Here is a 19,394-nt window from a genome sequence, read left to right as displayed (position 1 = left end):
AAACGGCTCTCCCGCCATCCCTTAATAACTATAATTTATGATCCAGCCCGGTACGACGACTTTTCTTTCCCCTTAATTGATTTCACCAGATGGAGGGGGAGGGGGGGATGTCGTGGATGGAAACTGGTTACGCGTGAAACGTTTCAAATTAAGTTGAAATTTCACCGAATATTTTTTCCTTGCTTCTTTTTTTTTTCTTTTGCAATCGCTAATGTCAATAATAATTCGACGCCAATGGCCGATTACGATCTTTTGTCGGAGGAGAAGCGAGGAAAGATGGAAGATGATGGAATAATCGAATTATCATTTTTCATTCAATCGTATACGTGTCTTGGATACCATCTTGGATTTCTAACTAAGATTTGAAATGGTGTTCCATTAAAAATTGTGAAGAAGCAAGGAAAATAGAGATTATTGATAAAACGAGTTATGCAACGATACCTTGGTACAACATTTCCTTTCTAATTATTAGAAGCTTTCTTTAAACGTATGAGTAAATGACATATTTAAATCGTTGTAATTTTTAGTTCATGGATATTTTTGTACATATAAAGGAATGATATATAAGAATATATACGGTGTGTATCATTTTGATTAATATATTATTATTATTGCTGGTAGCGAAAAATGTTTCGGACAAAAGTTGAATGGTTTCAAAGGAATTATAGTCCGATGTTATTAGTCTTTTCGTGAGTGGACGCGTGAATGATTTGCGAGGATCAACGTTGTTTTTTTTAAATAGGATCGTAGGTTTTTCATTTCGATAGATGCGGCTCGACATTCTCTATAAAAAAGTACTTACCACTTGTAGCAAAAAAACCATCAGTTAAGGAGATATTCAATTAAATTTAATTATTTCCTAGACTATAAGTTTTTTGCTATAGGTGGTGTAGCACTTTCTTGTAGAGAATGTCGAGCTACGTCAATTAATGAATTAAAAAATATGTAATCCCGTTTGAAGAAACAACCTCGATATTGGTAAGTTCTTTACGCTTTCACTTAGGAAAAAAAGTAACGATATCGGAATATTCTCCATTTGAAACCATTCAATTTTTATTCGAAACATTTTTTACATATTGCGAAAAATAAACGAGATATTTCAAATAAATTAAATTGAATAACCTTCGTGTATTTTTAAATCTTTTAGGGTTAAAAAAAGGGGCAAGAAAACGCTACTGCAAAAAGAAAATGGCAGCCCTGATTGTAAAAAGTAAGTATTAGGAAAGGTAAGTATCTAGATTTAAGGAAACTGTATAAAAAAATGTTTAAAACCTTAAAAAGTAGCAGCCGTAAAAGGTAAGTATGGAAAAAGGTAAGTATCACGGTAAGTATCACGGTAAGTATGTGTAAAATTTAATTAAAAACTTCAATTTTTAAAAATATTAAAAAATTGGTATGTACGTAATCTAGAATTATTCATACAAAGTTGAAAATTAGACAAAAATTTCTTTTCTGTCTGTAATTCCAGGAATTTGATGTCATTTTCAAGAACTGGCAAAATTCCAGGAAAAATTTCTCGAACGACTTCCTGTCAACTTATGTTCTCCTGATACAAAATCGAATTTTCGGCCAAAAATTTCAGTCGATCGAAAATTTCGATAATTCCAGGAATTTGACGTCATTTCCAAGAATTTCGATAATTCTAGGAATTTGACGTCATTTCCAAGAATTGGCGAAATTCTTGGAAAAATTTCTCGAGCGACCTCCTGTCAACTTATGTTCTCCTGATACAAAGTCGAATTTTCGGCCAAAAATTTCAGTCGATCGAAAATTTCGATAATTCCAGGAATTTGACGTCATTTCCAAGAATTGGCGAAATTCTTGGAAAAATTTCTCGAACGACCTCCTGTCAACTTATGTTCTCCTAATACAAAGTCGAATTTTCGGCCAAAAATTTCAGTCGATTGAAAATTTCGATAATTTCAGGAATTTGACGTCATTTCCAAGAATTTCGAAAATTCCAAGAATTTGACGTCATTTCCAAGAACTGGCGAAATTCCTGGAAAAATTTTTCGAACGACCTCTTGTCAATTTATGTTCTCCTAATACAAAGTCGAATTTTCGGCCAAAAATTTCAGTCGATCGAAAATTTCGATAATTCTAGGAATTTGACGTCATTTCCAAGAATTTCGAAAATTCCAAGAATTTGACGTCATTTCCAAGAATTGGCGAAATTCCTGGAAAAATTTCTCGAACTACCTCTTGTCAACTTATATTCTCCTGATACAAAGTCCAATTTTCGGCTAGCAAATTTTTAACCGAATTTTTAATTTTGTATTAGGAGAATATAATTTAACAGGAGGTGGCATAAGTTTTTTTTATTTTCCAGAATTCCAAAGCAGAAATTTTTACCGATTTTTCGACTTTTTATCAAGATAACGATAATTTTGAAAGAGGTGGCACGAAATTTTTCCGGAATTCGAGATACTTACCTTGTACTTACCTTTATACTTACCTTCCTGTACTTACCTTTTTTATGATCCATTATTTTCAATTAATTAATCATTTTTTTTTATCAGTTTACTTAATTCTAAAGGATCGAGGATTAGGATAGGTCGTCTAATTCTATCACCTTTGATATCTCGTTCATTTTTCGTAATATTAAAAAAATGTTTCAAATAAAAATCGAATGATTTCGAAAGGAATATAATCTCACGTTACTAGTTTTTTCCTAGGTGAACGCGTAGAGGACTTATGATGGTCAACGTGGTTTTTCTAACTAAGATCATATATCTTTTATCGCATCAATAGACGCGTCTCGACATTCTCTATAAAAAAGTATTAAACCACGTATATCAAAAAACTTATAGTTTAGGAAATAATTGAATTTAATCTGAATATCTCCTTAAACCAATAGCTTTTTTCCATATAAATGGCTTGATACTTTTTTATACAGAATGCTATCGAATCAAAAAAAAAAAAAAATATAAAATCCCGTTTAAAAAAGAACAAATTGACCCTTGCAAATCCTTAACGCGTCTACTTGATCGCGTAAAATCACAACCCCCTCGAAACCATTCGACTTTTATTCCAAACATTTTTTAACGTTACAAAAAACAAGAAAGATAAAAACAAGCGATAAACTTTACTCGAGAAACGGATACAAGGATACACGTAGAAAGTATACAAAAAGAATACGTACTTATGTACAATTGATATCCCAAATTATCCTGCCATCTCCCCCTCCTCCCTCTGATGCAATTACATCCTCGACTCGTTAATCGCATTAATCGCGTGATAATAATTCGCGCGGCATAAACAGCGGCGGCGATGCTGCAAAATATCGTTCGTTACGTTATCCGTTAAATAAATTCGAGCGCGACCGGATATGGAATATTCTCGACCTCGAATCCAGATCCGATCCCATCGGATCGGTATGACGCGTCCGATGTTCCCTGTCGCTCACCGTGCGAGATGTCTGCCCCGCGGCCAGTAACAGATACACGCTCGATCGTTCCAAAAAGAAGAAAAGAAAAAAAAAGAAATGGCGCATCGTCTCGAATTAATTTACATTTACGGAACACTCTGATAAACACTCGATCTATTTTTATCCTTGGCCACCGAGGATACCGTCGCGAAACGCGTTCCTCCCGAAGGGGAAAGTTTATTAAATAGGTGGCGTACATGCGCCGAAGATGGTTATCGTGGAAACTTGATCGAACTTCGGCCCCCCTCTCGACACTTTTCTTCCTCCCCATTCGCTTGAACGGGTCCGTTTCCCGTCGTTTACACCTATTTAATCCTCGCCTCAATTAATCAACGGCAATTCAATTTTGCGGTCGTGCACAGTTTTTTTTAATGGGACGAGGACGTTCGCGAGGATCGTTACGACATAACCTAACACGTATACGCGAATAATATAAAAGCAATTTCGTTTTTTTTTTTTTTTACGAGGTTCCCCTCCTCGACTTCTAATTTTCTCGATTTTTCGTTCGAAGAAATTTCTCGCGATTCGAAATGATATTTCGTTGTAAAGAAATTTGTCGAATGTTAAACAACTGTTGCTTCGCGTCGTGACGTTTTATATAAGCGATCCTCCACTTTTCTCAGGACAAGCGAAAACGTCTTCCGCCTTTCTTATTCGAAGCTTGTAAACCCCTTCTTAACCCCTTAACACGTTACTCTTATTTTCCCCTTTTTCTTTACTTGCTCCAATCGCTTTTCCTCTTCCTCTCTCTGTCCTCTGTCGAAATACAAGTAATCTCGCCTCTCGCTCGAAAACTTATTAGGAAAATAATACTCCTAATCGCCTTTTATTACCACTCGTCAAACTCTAAGATGCCGAAGATCGATTTGAGATAAGGAAATCTAGCGTTTATCTCGGCGTTAAATCGTTCCGACAAGATCGTACTTAAAAGTAAAGAGCTTAGAAAAGCGATGTTCCAGGAAAAAAGGAGAACCAATCGCAAGAATAAATAAATATTCGAGGATCGCCTCTCTCGAGTTATCGCGTCGAACGAAACACGGGCAAGTAATGAGCGCAAGTCACTGAGCGCAAAGGGTTAATAATTTTGCCGATAAACGGTCCTCCCCCCTCCTCCTCCTCCCTAAGGGCAAGGGAATGATAGTTGGCGACGTATAATAGAAAATGGAAGGTGTACTCGATCCGTATCCGTTCAAGAAATTACGAAGCAGGGGGAACGTTGATCTATTACAGGAGGCAAGGATCCAACGAAACGTTTGCTTAGCTAGCTGCCTCGTGTTACGTAGATTATGCGGTTATCGGATACTCTAATCTCGGGGGGAGGGGGCACGTCATTCGATTCCTCGTGAACAGAGAGAGAGAGAGAGAGAGAAATAACGTAAATTGGACATTGAATTTATCGCGGCTTACCACTGATTTCTTCATTCGAGATCGAGTTAAATTAAAATCGAAAGTTTTACTCGAAATCGGATTAAAATTTAGAAATATCCTATTGGGTATATAATAAGTATCCAGATATTTTTTTGTCTTACTTTACGCGTATCTGCAAGACCCGATTCATCACCGATTGTCGAACGGCGGACAACTCGAACAACGTTCTCCATCCCACGACAACGTCGTTGGAATAATATTCGTATTATTACAACACAGGCGTATCCTATCTCGAGTTGATCTGGCTGAGAAAAAAAAGAAGAATCCAAAGGGATCGAATGGAAAATCGTTAAACGAATCGTTACATGAGTAATGGAGCTGTCCTATTCGAGACGCGTATCAATGGAGTAGGAGGAGGAGGAGGTAATAATCCAGGAGCGCTCTATGATCGGGCCGTCAATGATCGGTGGCGCGCAGATACGCGGTCTCTATTAAAACGGAAATGAAAACTCGGCCGTCCACGGTGTGTAGAGCGTCGGTGTATTCCGAGAAGTGGTAAGCAAGATTCACGATACGACTTTATTCGATATTTTCCATTCCCTTCCCCGGCCCATGATTTTAATGAAACGTTCCTTAACGAGGCTGGCTCGAGCTGCCGTCATTCGCCACGCGTTCATTTCGATTCTAACTCGATTAGAGCGTGTCCATTCCGTTCGTTATTCGTTAGATATCCGCTCTCGTGTATTTCAATTCTTCTTCTTCTTCTTCTTCTTCTTTCATTCTCTGTATGCGCGTGTGTTTCGTTGTTTGAACGACGGTTGTCAAGGAGGGGGAGGCGAAGAGAGAGAGAGAGAGGACGGAGAAGAAGAGCAAGCCGGATCGCGTCGCTTTACGCGTTTTACGCATTATCGCGATCCCGCGTCCATTTTGATTTCGCATCGCTGACGTTCCCCGAGTGGTTTATCGATCTGCCGCTCCTCCAACGCTCCTCTAGAATTATTACACTCTGGAATTCGTGACGTTAAATCGAAATTATTGTTCGCTCGAGTGTGCAGCGGGAAATTTTAATCTCTCCCTCTTCCTTCACAGAGAGAGAGACCTGTTCTGTCAGCCTGTTTGATCGAGGAGACGAGCTAGATCTCGTCCCTCTTCGAGCAACAGAAATTCTAATATCCGTATTTCAGTTATCCTCCTCCTCCTCCTCCTCCTGACTTGACCAATAATTAAAACGTGTAAATCTCAAATTTTAAATTGAAACGAATAATAACTAAATAAATAAATAAATGCTACGTGAATATTTCGAATGCAATTTTCGAGTGATGAGACGATAAATATAAAGGAAATAACTCGAGAATCACTCGAGATTTCGATCGATCGAAGGGAACGAAGCATCGATCGTCTGATTTTTCCTGATCGAAAGCTGCGTTTCGAATACCCGATTTCCCGCGGCGGAAAACGTTGACGGGATTAATCTCAAATTTCAAATTGAAACGAATAATAAATAAATAAATAAATAAATAAATGCCACGTGGATATTTCGATGAGACGATAAAGATAAGGGAAATAGTTCCGCGGAGAAGTCATGATTTCGATCGATCGAAGGGAACGAAGCATCGATCACTTGATTTTTCCTGGGTGCGTTTCCAATACCCGATTTCCCGGCGGCGGCATCGCGAAACGTTGACGGGATAAATCTCAAATTTCAAATTGAAACGAATAATAAATAAATAAATAAATAAACAAATAAATAAATGCCACGTGGATATTTCGAGTGATGAGACGATAAAGATAAGGGAAATAAGTCGAGAATCACTCGAGATTTCGATCGATCGAAGGGAACGAAGCATCGATCACTTGATTTTTCCTGATCGAAAGCCGCGTTTCGAATACTCGATTTCCCGACGGCGGAAAACGTTGACGGGATTAATCGGCCGTCGCGAAATGGCACGCGGAGAGTCGAGAGTGTATCAACCCCGCGATGGAACGAGGTTCCTTTTGTTCGGTACTAGTTACAGCGGTGTAAAAAAACGAAGGAAACAGGGAACGATAGTAGTTAAGGGCTAAACCTGTTTTCTTCTCAGCAGCTCGCGTACTCGCTCCTCTATTTCGTTCGAAACGTCATCGGGTTTAATTGAGGCCTCGAAAAACGGACCGCTACTCGCTCCTCTTTTCCGAACTACTTCCTTGCCCCGTTTTACGCAAATTCGGCTCTTTTCACTCGCCACCACTCTTGGGATAAGAGATTGGAATGTAAAAGTTCCAAGCTCTTGAACATTCCGATCTTCCAATTTCGGGAATCGAAAGAGGGAAGGGAAAAAAAAAAAGATTCCTGGAATCGTAACGATTCGTGATCGTTGAAACGAAATCATTTACCCGTGGAATTCACGGTGATCCATGGGTTGGTTGGAGATGAGGTATGTGAGTGTGTGTGTGTGCGCGCGCGTGTACGAGGCCTCGATCCTTTCTTCCCCGTTGGATTTCTGTAATTTAGATGGGCGCGATAGCGTATCACGCGATAGGAAGAGGAGGCGGAGGGAAGGGGAGGCGGTCGGCGTCGCGTGGCACTCGGCCACTTGGGTTTTCTTTCTCGTGGAATGCCTCTCGAACGTGTACGTCGGAGGCGTGTTACGGAGCGATTTTATCGAAAGGAAGAGCAACTTTTTCCTACGCTCGAAGCTTGACTTACCGAGCCGTAAAGAAGACCACAGGAATCCATGCACAGGTACAGGCAAGTCGCGACACCTTGGATCCTCAGTTGACCCCTGGACACGGATGTTCGTTGAAATATCGCTGGAAAGAAGAGAAAAAGGAAAATGTCATAATATTCGTTACATTGTAAAAAAAAGGGGTTAAAATTATTATTTATCTATCGAAATATTGCTCGAAAGTTCGAAGGATCTTTGCAACGTGATGATAAAACGAAATTAAAATTCCTATTTTCTATTGAAATCGATCAGTTGGAAAGAATTGTTCAACGTAATGATGAAACGAAATTAAAGTTTCTATTTCTTATAGAAAAAAATCGATTAGTTGGAAAAAATAATGATACAAATAACAAGTTAATGTTTCTATTTTTTGTATTGAAATATTGTCGGAGAAAAAGAAAAATCAATCGACGATTAATTAGAAGGAGTCTTTATAATGTAATGATAAAACGAGATTATAAAGTTTCTATTTTCCATAGAAATAATAATTGAAATAATTGGAAAGAATCGTTCAATCTTTCTAACGATAAAACGAAAAGTTAAAGTTTCTATTTCTTCGAAAAGAAAATCGATTAGAAAGAATCTTTGCAACGTTAGCGATAAAACGAGGTTAAAGTTTGTATTCTCTATTGAAATATCTCTGAAAAAAAATCGATCGATTAGTTGGAAAAAATGATTGAATCTCTGTAACGTAAGGATAAAACGAAAAGTTAAAGTTTCTATTCCCTGTCGAAAAGAAAATCGATTAGAAAGAATCGTCGGAAGAATGTTTGCGACGTGGCGATAAAACGAGGTTAAAGATTTCCAAGATTTTCGAAATGGAAATATCGGTGGGGAAAATTGCACGGACGAAAAGAATATTTGCGACTTCGTAATTGGCGAAACGAGGTTAAAGTTTCTATTTTTTCCCCGTCCGCGATCAAGTTTGTTTGGTTATTTCGAGAAGAAATGGCCTTGGCCTTTTTTTCCACCACCAGCACCACCGATTTCCCAGCATGTGTGTTGACCGACCGAGCGGTCGATTTTATCCACCGGATGTGTCGTGCATCGATTTACTCTTGCCTCTTTAGAGCGTAATCATTCCCGGTGATCACTTTTGCCCGGCCGCGCGGAGAAGTACAAAGTATAGCTCGTGTGCATTTTTCCCAACAAATTGCCAACAAAATCGGCCACCATCGAGCCGCACGGTCCTTCGATACCGAGGGTATCGATTATGGGAATTGAAATACTCTAAGGGACGGGATCAAGTATAATCAAACGTTTTGCGGCTACGAGGCAGCATCATCGCCGCCTAGGCCCCGATAACATCGCAGCGACATGTCGCTAAATAATAATTGCAGCCTCAATCCTCCCTTCCGCTCCGTGGTTTACGATTACGTTTGATACGCGTGTTACATTGTACGTAATTATTAACCGGGCTTAAAAATAATTGTAATAATATTCTCTCAGGTACGAGCCGGTATGAGTTCGATTGAAGATCGATAATGAAGGAAAAGGGGATGTTGCGCGGCCGGTATACAAACGTGCAATTATCCTCAAATTGTATGTTGACAAAGCGTGCATTTTCGTGATATTTCTCTCTCCTCTCGTAGCGCCTCTCAATCCCGTACGTTACGCACAGATCCGTATGTACGTTGCCAGAAAAATTATCGAACGAAAACGCAGAAAACGCACGTGTGAAATTCAAGATGCAAGCTCGAAACTGGGACCTAATCGTCACGGGTAATCGTCTGCGTGTATACCGATATACCGATTCTATTAGTGACCCGTGTATAATCGATGGAAGAAACACGGCGCGGTCGTAAATTAATAAGTAAGGCGCGAACAAGGGGCCTCCGCGTGAACGAGAAGAATAAACGAAAAGAAAGAAGAAGGGGAAGGAGAAGAGGAAAGAAGAACGATCGAACGAAAACTACTGTTTTTTTCAGTAGCTGAAACCAGAGTATTCGAGTATTATTTTCCTCGCCGTTCCATTTTTCGATAAATCGGCAGAGGTATCGTTGTAAACACGTATACGAGATCGATACTCGAGAACAACGTATATACCCGACGTTTTAATCGCTTTCCTCCGCGTTTAACCATTATATCATCGGGTTAAATTAATTCGATATATTCGTACAAACGAAGCTTCGTCTCTTTGGCGCATCAAAGGAGGCGCCATTTGCCGTCGCGTATCCGCGACATTACGAGCCATTACTATTTATCGAGCACGAGCCGTTCAAAAGTCGTTAAATCGTCGTGGCACGAGCGTGAGGAAAAGAAAGACACCCGATATTCAAAGGTATTCGGTATCTCGTCTCATTACTCAATTCGCTTCTTTATTTTCCAGCGTGAGCTTCCAGCGAGGCACGATGGAGGGCGCTCGCGCTCCTTTATCGCACGCGATGGCTTTCCTTAACCGTCCACCCTTATCTATTCCCGAGCCTCATTCTCAAGGTGAACGCGATACGCGATTCGACACGCGATCGCACAAGTGCGCGCAGCGTGATCCCAGCCACCTGTGCCCTGTAAATTTCACCACCGTGTAAACAGTACGACTCGCGTTTATTTCACCGCGTCCCCCTTCTCTGTTCCCGTGTTCCAACGTTCAACCGATCGAGTAAACCGTTTTCCTTTTTAACTCCCTCGCTCATGCGCACGCGCGGCGTTCCGCTCCACTCTGGGCGAATCACCGTCCGCGGAGAGAGAGAGAGAGAGAGAGAGAGAAGTTGAGAAAGAAGAGGGACAGCGGCAGGACACGTCCAACGTAGGACGGGTCTGTATAACGATGTCGCCAAGTGGCAATTTGTTAATGCAAATTGACAAGTCCCGAGTCGCGGTTCGAGAGAGCGAAAGAAGCCCTCTCGAACCCGTGTAATTTTTGTAATTCTCTTTGTCGCATCTTTGCCGCGCCTTCGGTGGTCTTTTTTTCTTCCTCTTCTTCTTTTTTTTTTTCTCTCTTTTCTTTATTCCTTTCAGACTCACGTGTCACCCGAGCGAGCGAGCGAGCGGGGAGCGTATGCAAGATCGTGTTTACCTTCGAGCGTTTAAAAGAGACCCGTCGAGTCTCGTTAGCGTCCTCTTTAAAGTTTCATTTCCACCTTGCAAATTCGTCATCCATTCGTGTACCAATTTATCTGAACCACACTTTGTCAGAAATTAATTATTTGCCTCGGGTATATGACGCGTTGTTCACCGCTGAAAAAAAGTCTCGCAAGCAAGGAATGCCAAGGATCCGTCCGATCGAACGAGGAAATTTTCATATTTACCTATACAATTTGCTAAAAATTAATCAATATATATATGTACTGTTCATTGTTGGTTAACAGATGAGGAAACGTCTATTTTCTTGTTCCAAAGTCGACGATCTGTATCCAAATATCTCGATGCATCAGCAATATAGAATTCAAAGAGAACCAAATAAACCAATTAAATTAAATTCTATAGATTCTTATCGTAATTATATTTCAGAATTTTTATTGAAAATTTATATTCGCTCGACTTCAATTCCTCGATTGAAAGCCAACTGATTATTCCACTTTTGTATATACATCGCATATTTAAAATTTATCAGATATTTAGACGGACAGATATTTCTGTACAATTAAACATTTTTTTATTACTATATCTTAATAATTTAAATATATACGATTTTATATACAATACGTGTTCTAACGCACGCCGAATGCTTTTGTCCGTCATCAAGGAGGAAAGGATGGGGGAGACGAGGACGGACAATTCTGTGGAAATTGCGCAATCCTGGATGAAATACCGAATCCACCGTCACTTGTTCCGTCCCGTCCCGTGTTCCACGAGAGCGTCTCGTGGAAACTGGAATCCAGCGTTAAATCACGATATCAAAAGAACCGCGGGAAGGAAGGCCATTAATTAAAAATCCCCGTGGAACGTTAACCAGGAGAGAAACCTATCCCGGGTGTGTATTATAAAATCCGATCTCGATTCCGCTCGCCTAGCGAAATTTAATTAGCATAACGTGTCGACCGCGCTCCACGCGCAATAACACAACGCGGGGGTAAACGTTCCAATCTTCGCCAACGCTCATTTTTTAATTGTCCCGATAATAATATATTGTAAAATTGGTGCGCGCGAACGATCGACGAGCGATCAGGGAGGGGGGTGGGGAGGAGAGAGAGAGAGAGAGAGAGGGACGAATTGAAATTCTTAATTAACCGAGTAACGAAATCTTAAAATATACGAAACGGAATTTGCGAACCCGCAAATTATAATTCTGGCTGGCAGGAATCGATTGGCGGATATTTTAAAAGGATCGCCGCACAGGAATCGCAAGGTTTAATTTATCGATCTCGGATTATTAGACTTTTTTTTTTTTGGTAAAAATTATTCTCGAGATGGCCGGTAATTTTCAGAATTAACAGAATCGTTGCTCTCTTCTTTTTTTTCTTCTTCTTCTTATATATTCGTTCGTCGAATTGAAGGAAATGGCACGTTTTTTTCTCCGTTCTCTAAAATACGTTATGGTTTAAGTGGTTTCGTGGCCGCGTCGTAACGAAGCCTCTCTTTTTTCTTCGAGAGAAAACGAGCAGGAGGAGCATCCGTCCTAAGGGAACGGTTAATTAAGAAACTAACCCGTCGCAAGTTGAACCACCGTTCCGTCGCATTTTCCCGAGGATGGCGCGCGCGTCTTTTCTCGCGGGACGCGTTCTGGCTTGAAATAATAAAGGGAAATAAACGAGAAGAAAGAAAGGAAGGAAGGAAGAAAGAAAGAAAGAAATTGCAGAGATTGCAGCTCGTGATTGCATAAACGGCATTATTGATGACTTGACACGGTAACGGGTATTATTGACGTCGAGGTGGAGCAGGATTATTAATGATGCGACTACCTGGACGGTATGAATTTGTCATTCACGAGAAATCGATGGAATTCTAAAATTATTCTCTTCAAGGATGGGCTTCGAGGGGAGGGGAAAAAAATGGGCTATTTGTAAGAGATATTTATGACCGGGAACGAAGAAAAAAAAAAAGAAAAAGAAAAGAGAAATTTTCACCGGCGCACGCATACGATGTGATACGGAAATAAATTTAATTTTTATTCGATCCTTGTTAAAAGGAATGCGAATGCCTCCTCGTATCGGGCGAAAATACTCTGTAATTATCGAAATTACGCCCGTTTTCCAGTTTTTTTTTTTTTTTTTGAGAAGTTTCCTCGTCCAATCCACCTCGCCCCGGGTGGATAAATAATCCTTATCTAACAACTCGGTGGCTCCATCGATGCGAGGACGATGCGGAATGGCCACGCGGGCCGAGAAAAAAGGAAAAGAAGAAAGGGAAAGGGCGAGGCCAAGATTAAGCAGCTTTCTCTCGCAGGGGCGCGAGAATTAAGAGTATAGGCTAGGTTTCTAAATAGACGAATAGACGGATTAAAAGGCGACGATGCAATTTATCTTGCTTGTCACTCCGTAGTTGCAAAGTTGTGGAACGATGTTGATGAGGAATGGGCAACGAGCCCGACGTTTTCATCACTGTTTTCGCTCGTCGTGGCAATAATTACACTTCCTATATATATATAATATACTTCCTGCATCCGTGTATATCGGAGATAAAAGAATAATAATAACGACGCGACAATTCTGGCACACCGAGTTTCTGTCCACCGATGAAATATTTATGAGTCGTAGCCAACGAGAGAGAGAGAAAGAGAGAGAGAGAGAGAGAGAGAGAGAGAGAAAGAAAGGGAGAGAGACAGAGAGTGAGAGAGAGATGACTCAGCGCGCGTTGCCCCGCGATTAATTCAATTTCGCCCTGATTTCATCTCGATGTATGTAAAAAAAAATAAAAAAAAAAAAAAACGCGCGAGATCGTGATTAATCCCCGCGGGTTGGAGAAAAACTGGTAACCGATATTATTCGTAATTTCGCGAATACGTGTCGTCCACGAGATGCTGGATATTCTTTTCCTTTTTTTCTTTCCCTTTCTTTCTTTCTTTTTGCGCTAAAAATTATTATTACCTCGGGTATAAACGCGACGAAAGTGCAAAGGGTATATATGTATATGTATATATATATATATATTCCCTTTTTGGTTTGTTTATCGGCTAAGCGCGAATGATGAATTTTAATGAATTATTTAACGAAAATTGTTCCTCGGTCGGTAATTTAAATCGTAAAAGAACGTATAGCGTGTAATGGGAATTTTTCGTAATGAGATATAAACGAACGAAACGGAAGAGTATAATAGAACGCTGTTCGCGAAAAGTAAGAGAGAGAGAGAGAGAGAGAGAAAAATAAAAACTGTCGTGAATTTCGAATAATATCTCGTAAAATTGATTCCCCCTCCCTAATCCATAGAGAACGCAAGAATCCAGGACCCCACAACGGGTTACCGACGCTTGGTTCACGATAATTGACCGTTCAATAAATCTATCGGTAAAGATGGAAACAAATCGTAACATCGTACAAATTGCTCGTATAGAATGCTTTATGGTTTATCTCGTAACTCTGGTGGATAATAATAGAGCGTCTCGCGTACATTCAGCCATCAATAATTCTAATTTAAAGTGTCGAGAGGTGGTCGAGGTTTAATCAGCTTCTTGCCTGTCTGATCGGCGAATTGGACGGAGCGAATCGTATTCACGAGGGAATTTTTCTAATGTAGGGAAGAACGGGTAGCGGCAAGCTGTTCCATTAGGTCGGCCCCGCGGGTGATTGCAATTTGTTAGGCAATCAACTTCAATTGAATGACCGTTCAATGCTTAAACATAAACATTTTATTACATTCCTCGTCGTGTTTATGAATTGTAATTGCACGTATGCGGAAAGGAAAGTATAAACACTTTACTTTCCCTTCAGATTCGCTTCGCGCGTCTTCTTATTATAACTCGATACGATTGTTATTATACGGAAACGAGAAATTTGTATCGAGCTGTCTCCCCGTCGAACGCTGCCGTAAAACGATTCATCCAATTTCTTCGCTGTGCGGACGACACACGCGCGTATGCGCATGCGCGTGAAAGAGAGAGAGAGAGAGAGAGAGAGAGAGAGAGAGAGAGAGAGAGAAGCAACAAGAATCTTGCGAGTATCTTGGCCGATGCTTCGCCTCGATAATCGGTCGGGAGGCGAGGTGACACGTCCTCATCGTGGTCGTCGTTACAGGCGAGAATCGGCGAGGAGCGCGCCAAGAAATCAATTAGAACGTTCGTTAAAGCTGCAGGTCATTAACGATGCGTCGAAACCCGTGACTAATCCTCACGGTTCATCGCGACAACGTGACACGCTCATCATTTCGCCACCATCTTGAATTATCGGAAGGATAGACGAGGCGTCTAATTATCAATCACCGTGCTAATGACGCGGTTGATTTACTCGAGAAAATATTTACGTATATATATATATATATATATATATATATATATATATCTTACCAATAATTTTATAAAATACATTTTATATATATATATATATATATATATATATATATATTGATATTGAGAAATGCACAAACTTCGTTTTACGATATAATGTTTACGATATCTTGGCGATAAATTTTTGGATATTGATTAAACGAAACGTCTAATTATCAATCACTTAACGACGCGGTTGATTAACTCGAGAAAATATTTATATACGAATATAATTGTAAAATTATTAGTAAGATGTTGCGCAAGCTTCGTTTTACGATAATGTTTACGATCTTGGGGAGAAATTTTTGGACATTCGTAAACTTTTCGAACATCTCTCCCCGAGATATGGAACAGAGAAAAGTTTAAACGAGATAGCGAGGATCTTGGACGAGAAAAAGAAAAAAAAAAAAAAAAGGTTATGAAACCTTGAAGGGGGAAAAAATTCGAAAACGAGTTTTGGAACAATGTCGAGGAATACAGGAAGAGATTCATCAATATGAAAGATGGGTGAAAGAGCGGGTTTTCAACGCAGGTGAGATAACTCGAGTTGGTGGAAAGGCGAGATCGAAATCGATCGATTTACGATGTTCCGATGCGACACGTGATTATCACCTTCTAATTTCAGCGGTCGGAGAGACGGTTATAATTACACCGGAATCTCGTATCCGATCCCAGGGGGAAAAAAAAATGTGATCCGAGAAGTCTTTAATCTACTTTTTCCGGGCCGCGAGAGAAGAATCTCAAAGAATACCGCGATTAGCATAAGGAAATTTACAACTGAGGATTACTTAATCCTCGAAACTTCATCGTTGTCCCGATAATTCTCCTTTGGTCTCGCTTTAATTAAACGACACATACACGGGTGGAAGGGATAATTAGAATTTATTGACTCTTTTTCTTTTTTTTTTAGGAAACTTGGTTAACTGGTAATCGATTCCATCGATTCCAAGAAAGATGTAGTATTGGTCGTTTTGATCGTTAGTCTTTCAAATCTTGAAAAATTTCTAAGATCGAAGAATTATTGAGCGGATTTTTATTTTATTTTATTTTTTTTTTAGACAGATTTGCTAATCGTCTTTGATCAATTTTTTCAATTGACTCGTATGAAATTTGAATGGATCGAATCGAACGTGTACACTAGTTTATTAAGAATCGTAAGATTCATGAAATTAACGTTTTAAAATTACTAGGCTGTGATTCAATCTTCGAGGCAAAACTATGAATATGAATTTATGTTTTTATCGTTGTTCAATTAGTTTAATAATTGCTATCGCTATGTTATTAAACTAATATAATATTGTTAATTACGCGTGATACGATACGCTTTCAAAAATTTATCTCTCCTATCTTTTAACGTTCTAAATCGAAAAAAAAAAAAAGAGAAAAGAACCGAGTGCCAATTATTTATACCAATTAAGCGATATTAATGAAGTTATCGAACGAAGTTATACATTCTTATTACATTTTTGTTGCAATTATAAAGCTATTAATATTTGATTGACAAGGGCACGTTACGTTGTACGTAGATTATTATGTATATTACGCGCGTAAAAGCAAACCGAAAAGTTAAAACTGAGAGGATCAAAGAAGATAAATTAATCAGTTATGCAAATCATCCTCGTATTTTGTATTTTACAACTTCGAGCAATTTTTCGTTACTTTTGTATTTCCACATTTAACACATTTCGAACGGATGGAAACTTTACCCGAACAAATATTCAAACAAGTTATGCTTTAATGTATTCACACACACTCTAAATATCCTCCACTGTAATTTTACCTTCCAAACATCAAAACCAAACAGTCACTCCAACACCTACACCTTACCCTACGTCCAAATACTTCAAGATTAAACATCCTTATCAAACACTCGACGCCCCCCAAAAAAGGGCGTGCAGGTGAAACAATACATCTTGAATTCAAACACTCGAGAACCTTGTTCGAGAACCATCCTCGAAAAAAAAAACGCCTCGAGCAACTCCCTCTTAAACTCGAATCAGTTATTTAACCAAGATCCGCCTCGTTCTCGCCTAAAGATGGACCGATTTAAAAGAAAAATAACTTCTCCATCGTTCCCTCGTTATCGAAAAAATTGAATCCGAAGAGATAACGGCGAGAGGTAGAGGGCGGCGACCGTGCAAAATGTCGCCGTCCGAGAATATATATATACATGATGTCCGTCCGATTTCCGACAGCGTCGCGACATGTAGGTCGCAGCCTATGAAAAACGACCATGTGACGACCATGGAGCCACCACGCGGAGAAAGCTCTCTATCACGCGAGAGAAAAACCAGGCAATTGGTTCGTTGCGAGTGAACCATAAATATTGGCTCGCGCCAAACGACTTGGATCGAAGGGAATAGAAGAGATGGTAAAAAAGTTGTGCGCGATACGTCGTCCGTTTGACAGGAAAACGCTCAATTTCTCTCATGCAATATTCATCGACGCTGTTATTGCCATCGAGAAGCAGCGGTAATGACCGATGATGATGCTCGAGCCTTCTTGTTCACGTTAGACATATTGCGTACGTATACCTATATATATATATATATATATATATATATATATATATATATATATATATATATATATATATATATATATATATATATATATACACATATATACTTTGCTTCTCTATTCGAGTTGTTTGAATATCTACGTTACGTAGATTCGTTTCGAGGTTCGTGTCGCGTTGCTCGACTCGAAATTGTTTGGAATAACGTCGCTTCGAGTGATGCATACGATACGTCTACTAATGGAAAGGTATACTAACAAGCAACCGTTCGGTTCGAAATGGAAACGTATATATAATTGCATCGAAGTGGTTGTGTATGTATAAATGTCAATTATAATTATAAATATAGTAAACGCGATATGTATTTGACGTACGAGCACGAGGTTGGATAAACGACAGTATATAAATATAGATATGGATAAATATTTGATTTAAACGTTTTCGGTTTTATCATTCGGCTCGAGAAAATCGAGTTGGCGAATATCGTAAGAGTTGTATCGACCGACACGGCCGTGTTAGGTTAGGCTCGCGTTACGCGGCCGGAAACTCAATGTGCTCGATTGAAATTGACGAATGCTGCGGTTCACCCGGTGTTTTATCCGTCTGATTTATCGCGTTTCTGCGGCGATCGGATCTTGATGTACCTCGTTACATCGGCGCATTGTCGCGCCAACTTTCTTGTTCGGCAGCGGATGAGATTCATCGCGCGATACGCGCGTGTAGAATATTGGCTGGGGAACCAATGGCCAATTTGACGAGAAGTTTTACGAGGAGATTGATTTGCCGACTGTGTCGAAGTATATAATCGCGCGAAGATTGCCTGCCATCTGTTGATGTTCGATTGTTACTTTTCCATGGGTGTGGGTCCAATGTGTAATCGACTTTGATGTCTCTCGAATGGGAAGTCCAACCTTTTACGAGCTTTTTCTCCCCGCGAACTCTCTGCTCGCCAGACAATGGCCTGTTGTTTCGAACGAGGTAATTTATTTCAACAGTATTTGTCTAATCTCTGAGAGGAGAGTGGTACGACGTCGAAAATTATATTTAATTAGAAAAAAATGGACAGGAAGATCTGCACGTTTGATTGGTATAGATTTGTTAAACGCGATCTAGAACTCGCTACTATCCGCCATTAGTTGCAATTGAAAACGCCTCTTGAGCAATGTCATTGAGGATACTATTTTAAGATACCTTTAACATACGTATCATTACGTCTAACAGCCACCCATTATTAGATATAACCTTTCCTCGTGTCGCTTTTCAGTTCCGTCATTGTAGAGGGAGAGAGTCTTTAAGTTCACGGGGTCGACGAACCCATTTCCTTTCCTTATTTTGTAGAATAGAACAACGTAATACGTATTTAGTATTCGTATTCGCTCCCGTCCCCAAATTCACGCTTTATACGCGCAAATTAGCGTAAATTTCGTAATACTTTTCTCATATTTGGGAGAAACACTTCTCTCCCCGAGTTCTTCAGAAATTCCAAAAATGGGAAAGGAAAACCTCTCTCTCTCTCTTTCGTGCAATATTCGTCGAGGCGATTATTATTATTATTACATCGTATAATCGAATGTGGTAATTACCAGCGAAGCTCGGGAATGAACGATCGTTGATGGCGTGTCGTGTAAATTACGAATATACATATACTTATATATACATATATACGTGGACCACGGAGATACGACGGGACACGAGCGTAACTGTATCGAGGCACGAGGAATCGATCGTCGCCCGATATCCTTCCCCCTTTTTTCTTTTCCTTTTCTCCTTTCTCTCCTCGCGCTCCTTTCCAACCCCCTTCACACGCTCCACACGCTCCCCTCCCCCTTTCCGCCCACCATTTTTTTTCTTTTTCCCGGTAGCGGCCGACACGCACGCCCTCCCTCCTCCTTTTCTTCCTTTTTCTTCTCTCTTTCAACTTTTTTTCTTCGTTTCTTTCGCGTGTAACCTCGCGTCGATGGGAAGAAGGAGAGAATGGTTAATCGAGCCGTGCGCGTACACTCTTTTTGAATAAACGTG

The 19,394-nt window shown here is 39.9% G+C and overlaps 1 protein-coding gene across 4 annotated transcripts in view; it reads right to left on the bottom strand.

Moving 5' to 3' along the window:
* LOC408562 overlaps positions 1-19,394 on the bottom strand; it is a 151,121-nt gene that overhangs the window by 60,271 nt on the left and 71,456 nt on the right. For all 4 annotated transcript variants that reach the window (XM_016917013.2, XM_016917014.2, XM_006563151.3 and 1 more), the window contains exon 2: positions 7,482-7,585. In XM_016917013.2, the coding sequence (XP_016772502.2) occupies positions 7,482-7,585 (104 nt within the window). The remainder of the gene's footprint in view (positions 1-7,481; positions 7,586-19,394) is intronic.

This window comes from Apis mellifera, linkage group LG16, assembly GCF_003254395.2.
Source record: "Apis mellifera strain DH4 linkage group LG16, Amel_HAv3.1, whole genome shotgun sequence".
Classification (NCBI taxonomy): domain Eukaryota; kingdom Metazoa; phylum Arthropoda; class Insecta; order Hymenoptera; family Apidae; genus Apis; species Apis mellifera.
This window is presented reverse-complemented; position numbering and strand designations above follow the sequence as displayed.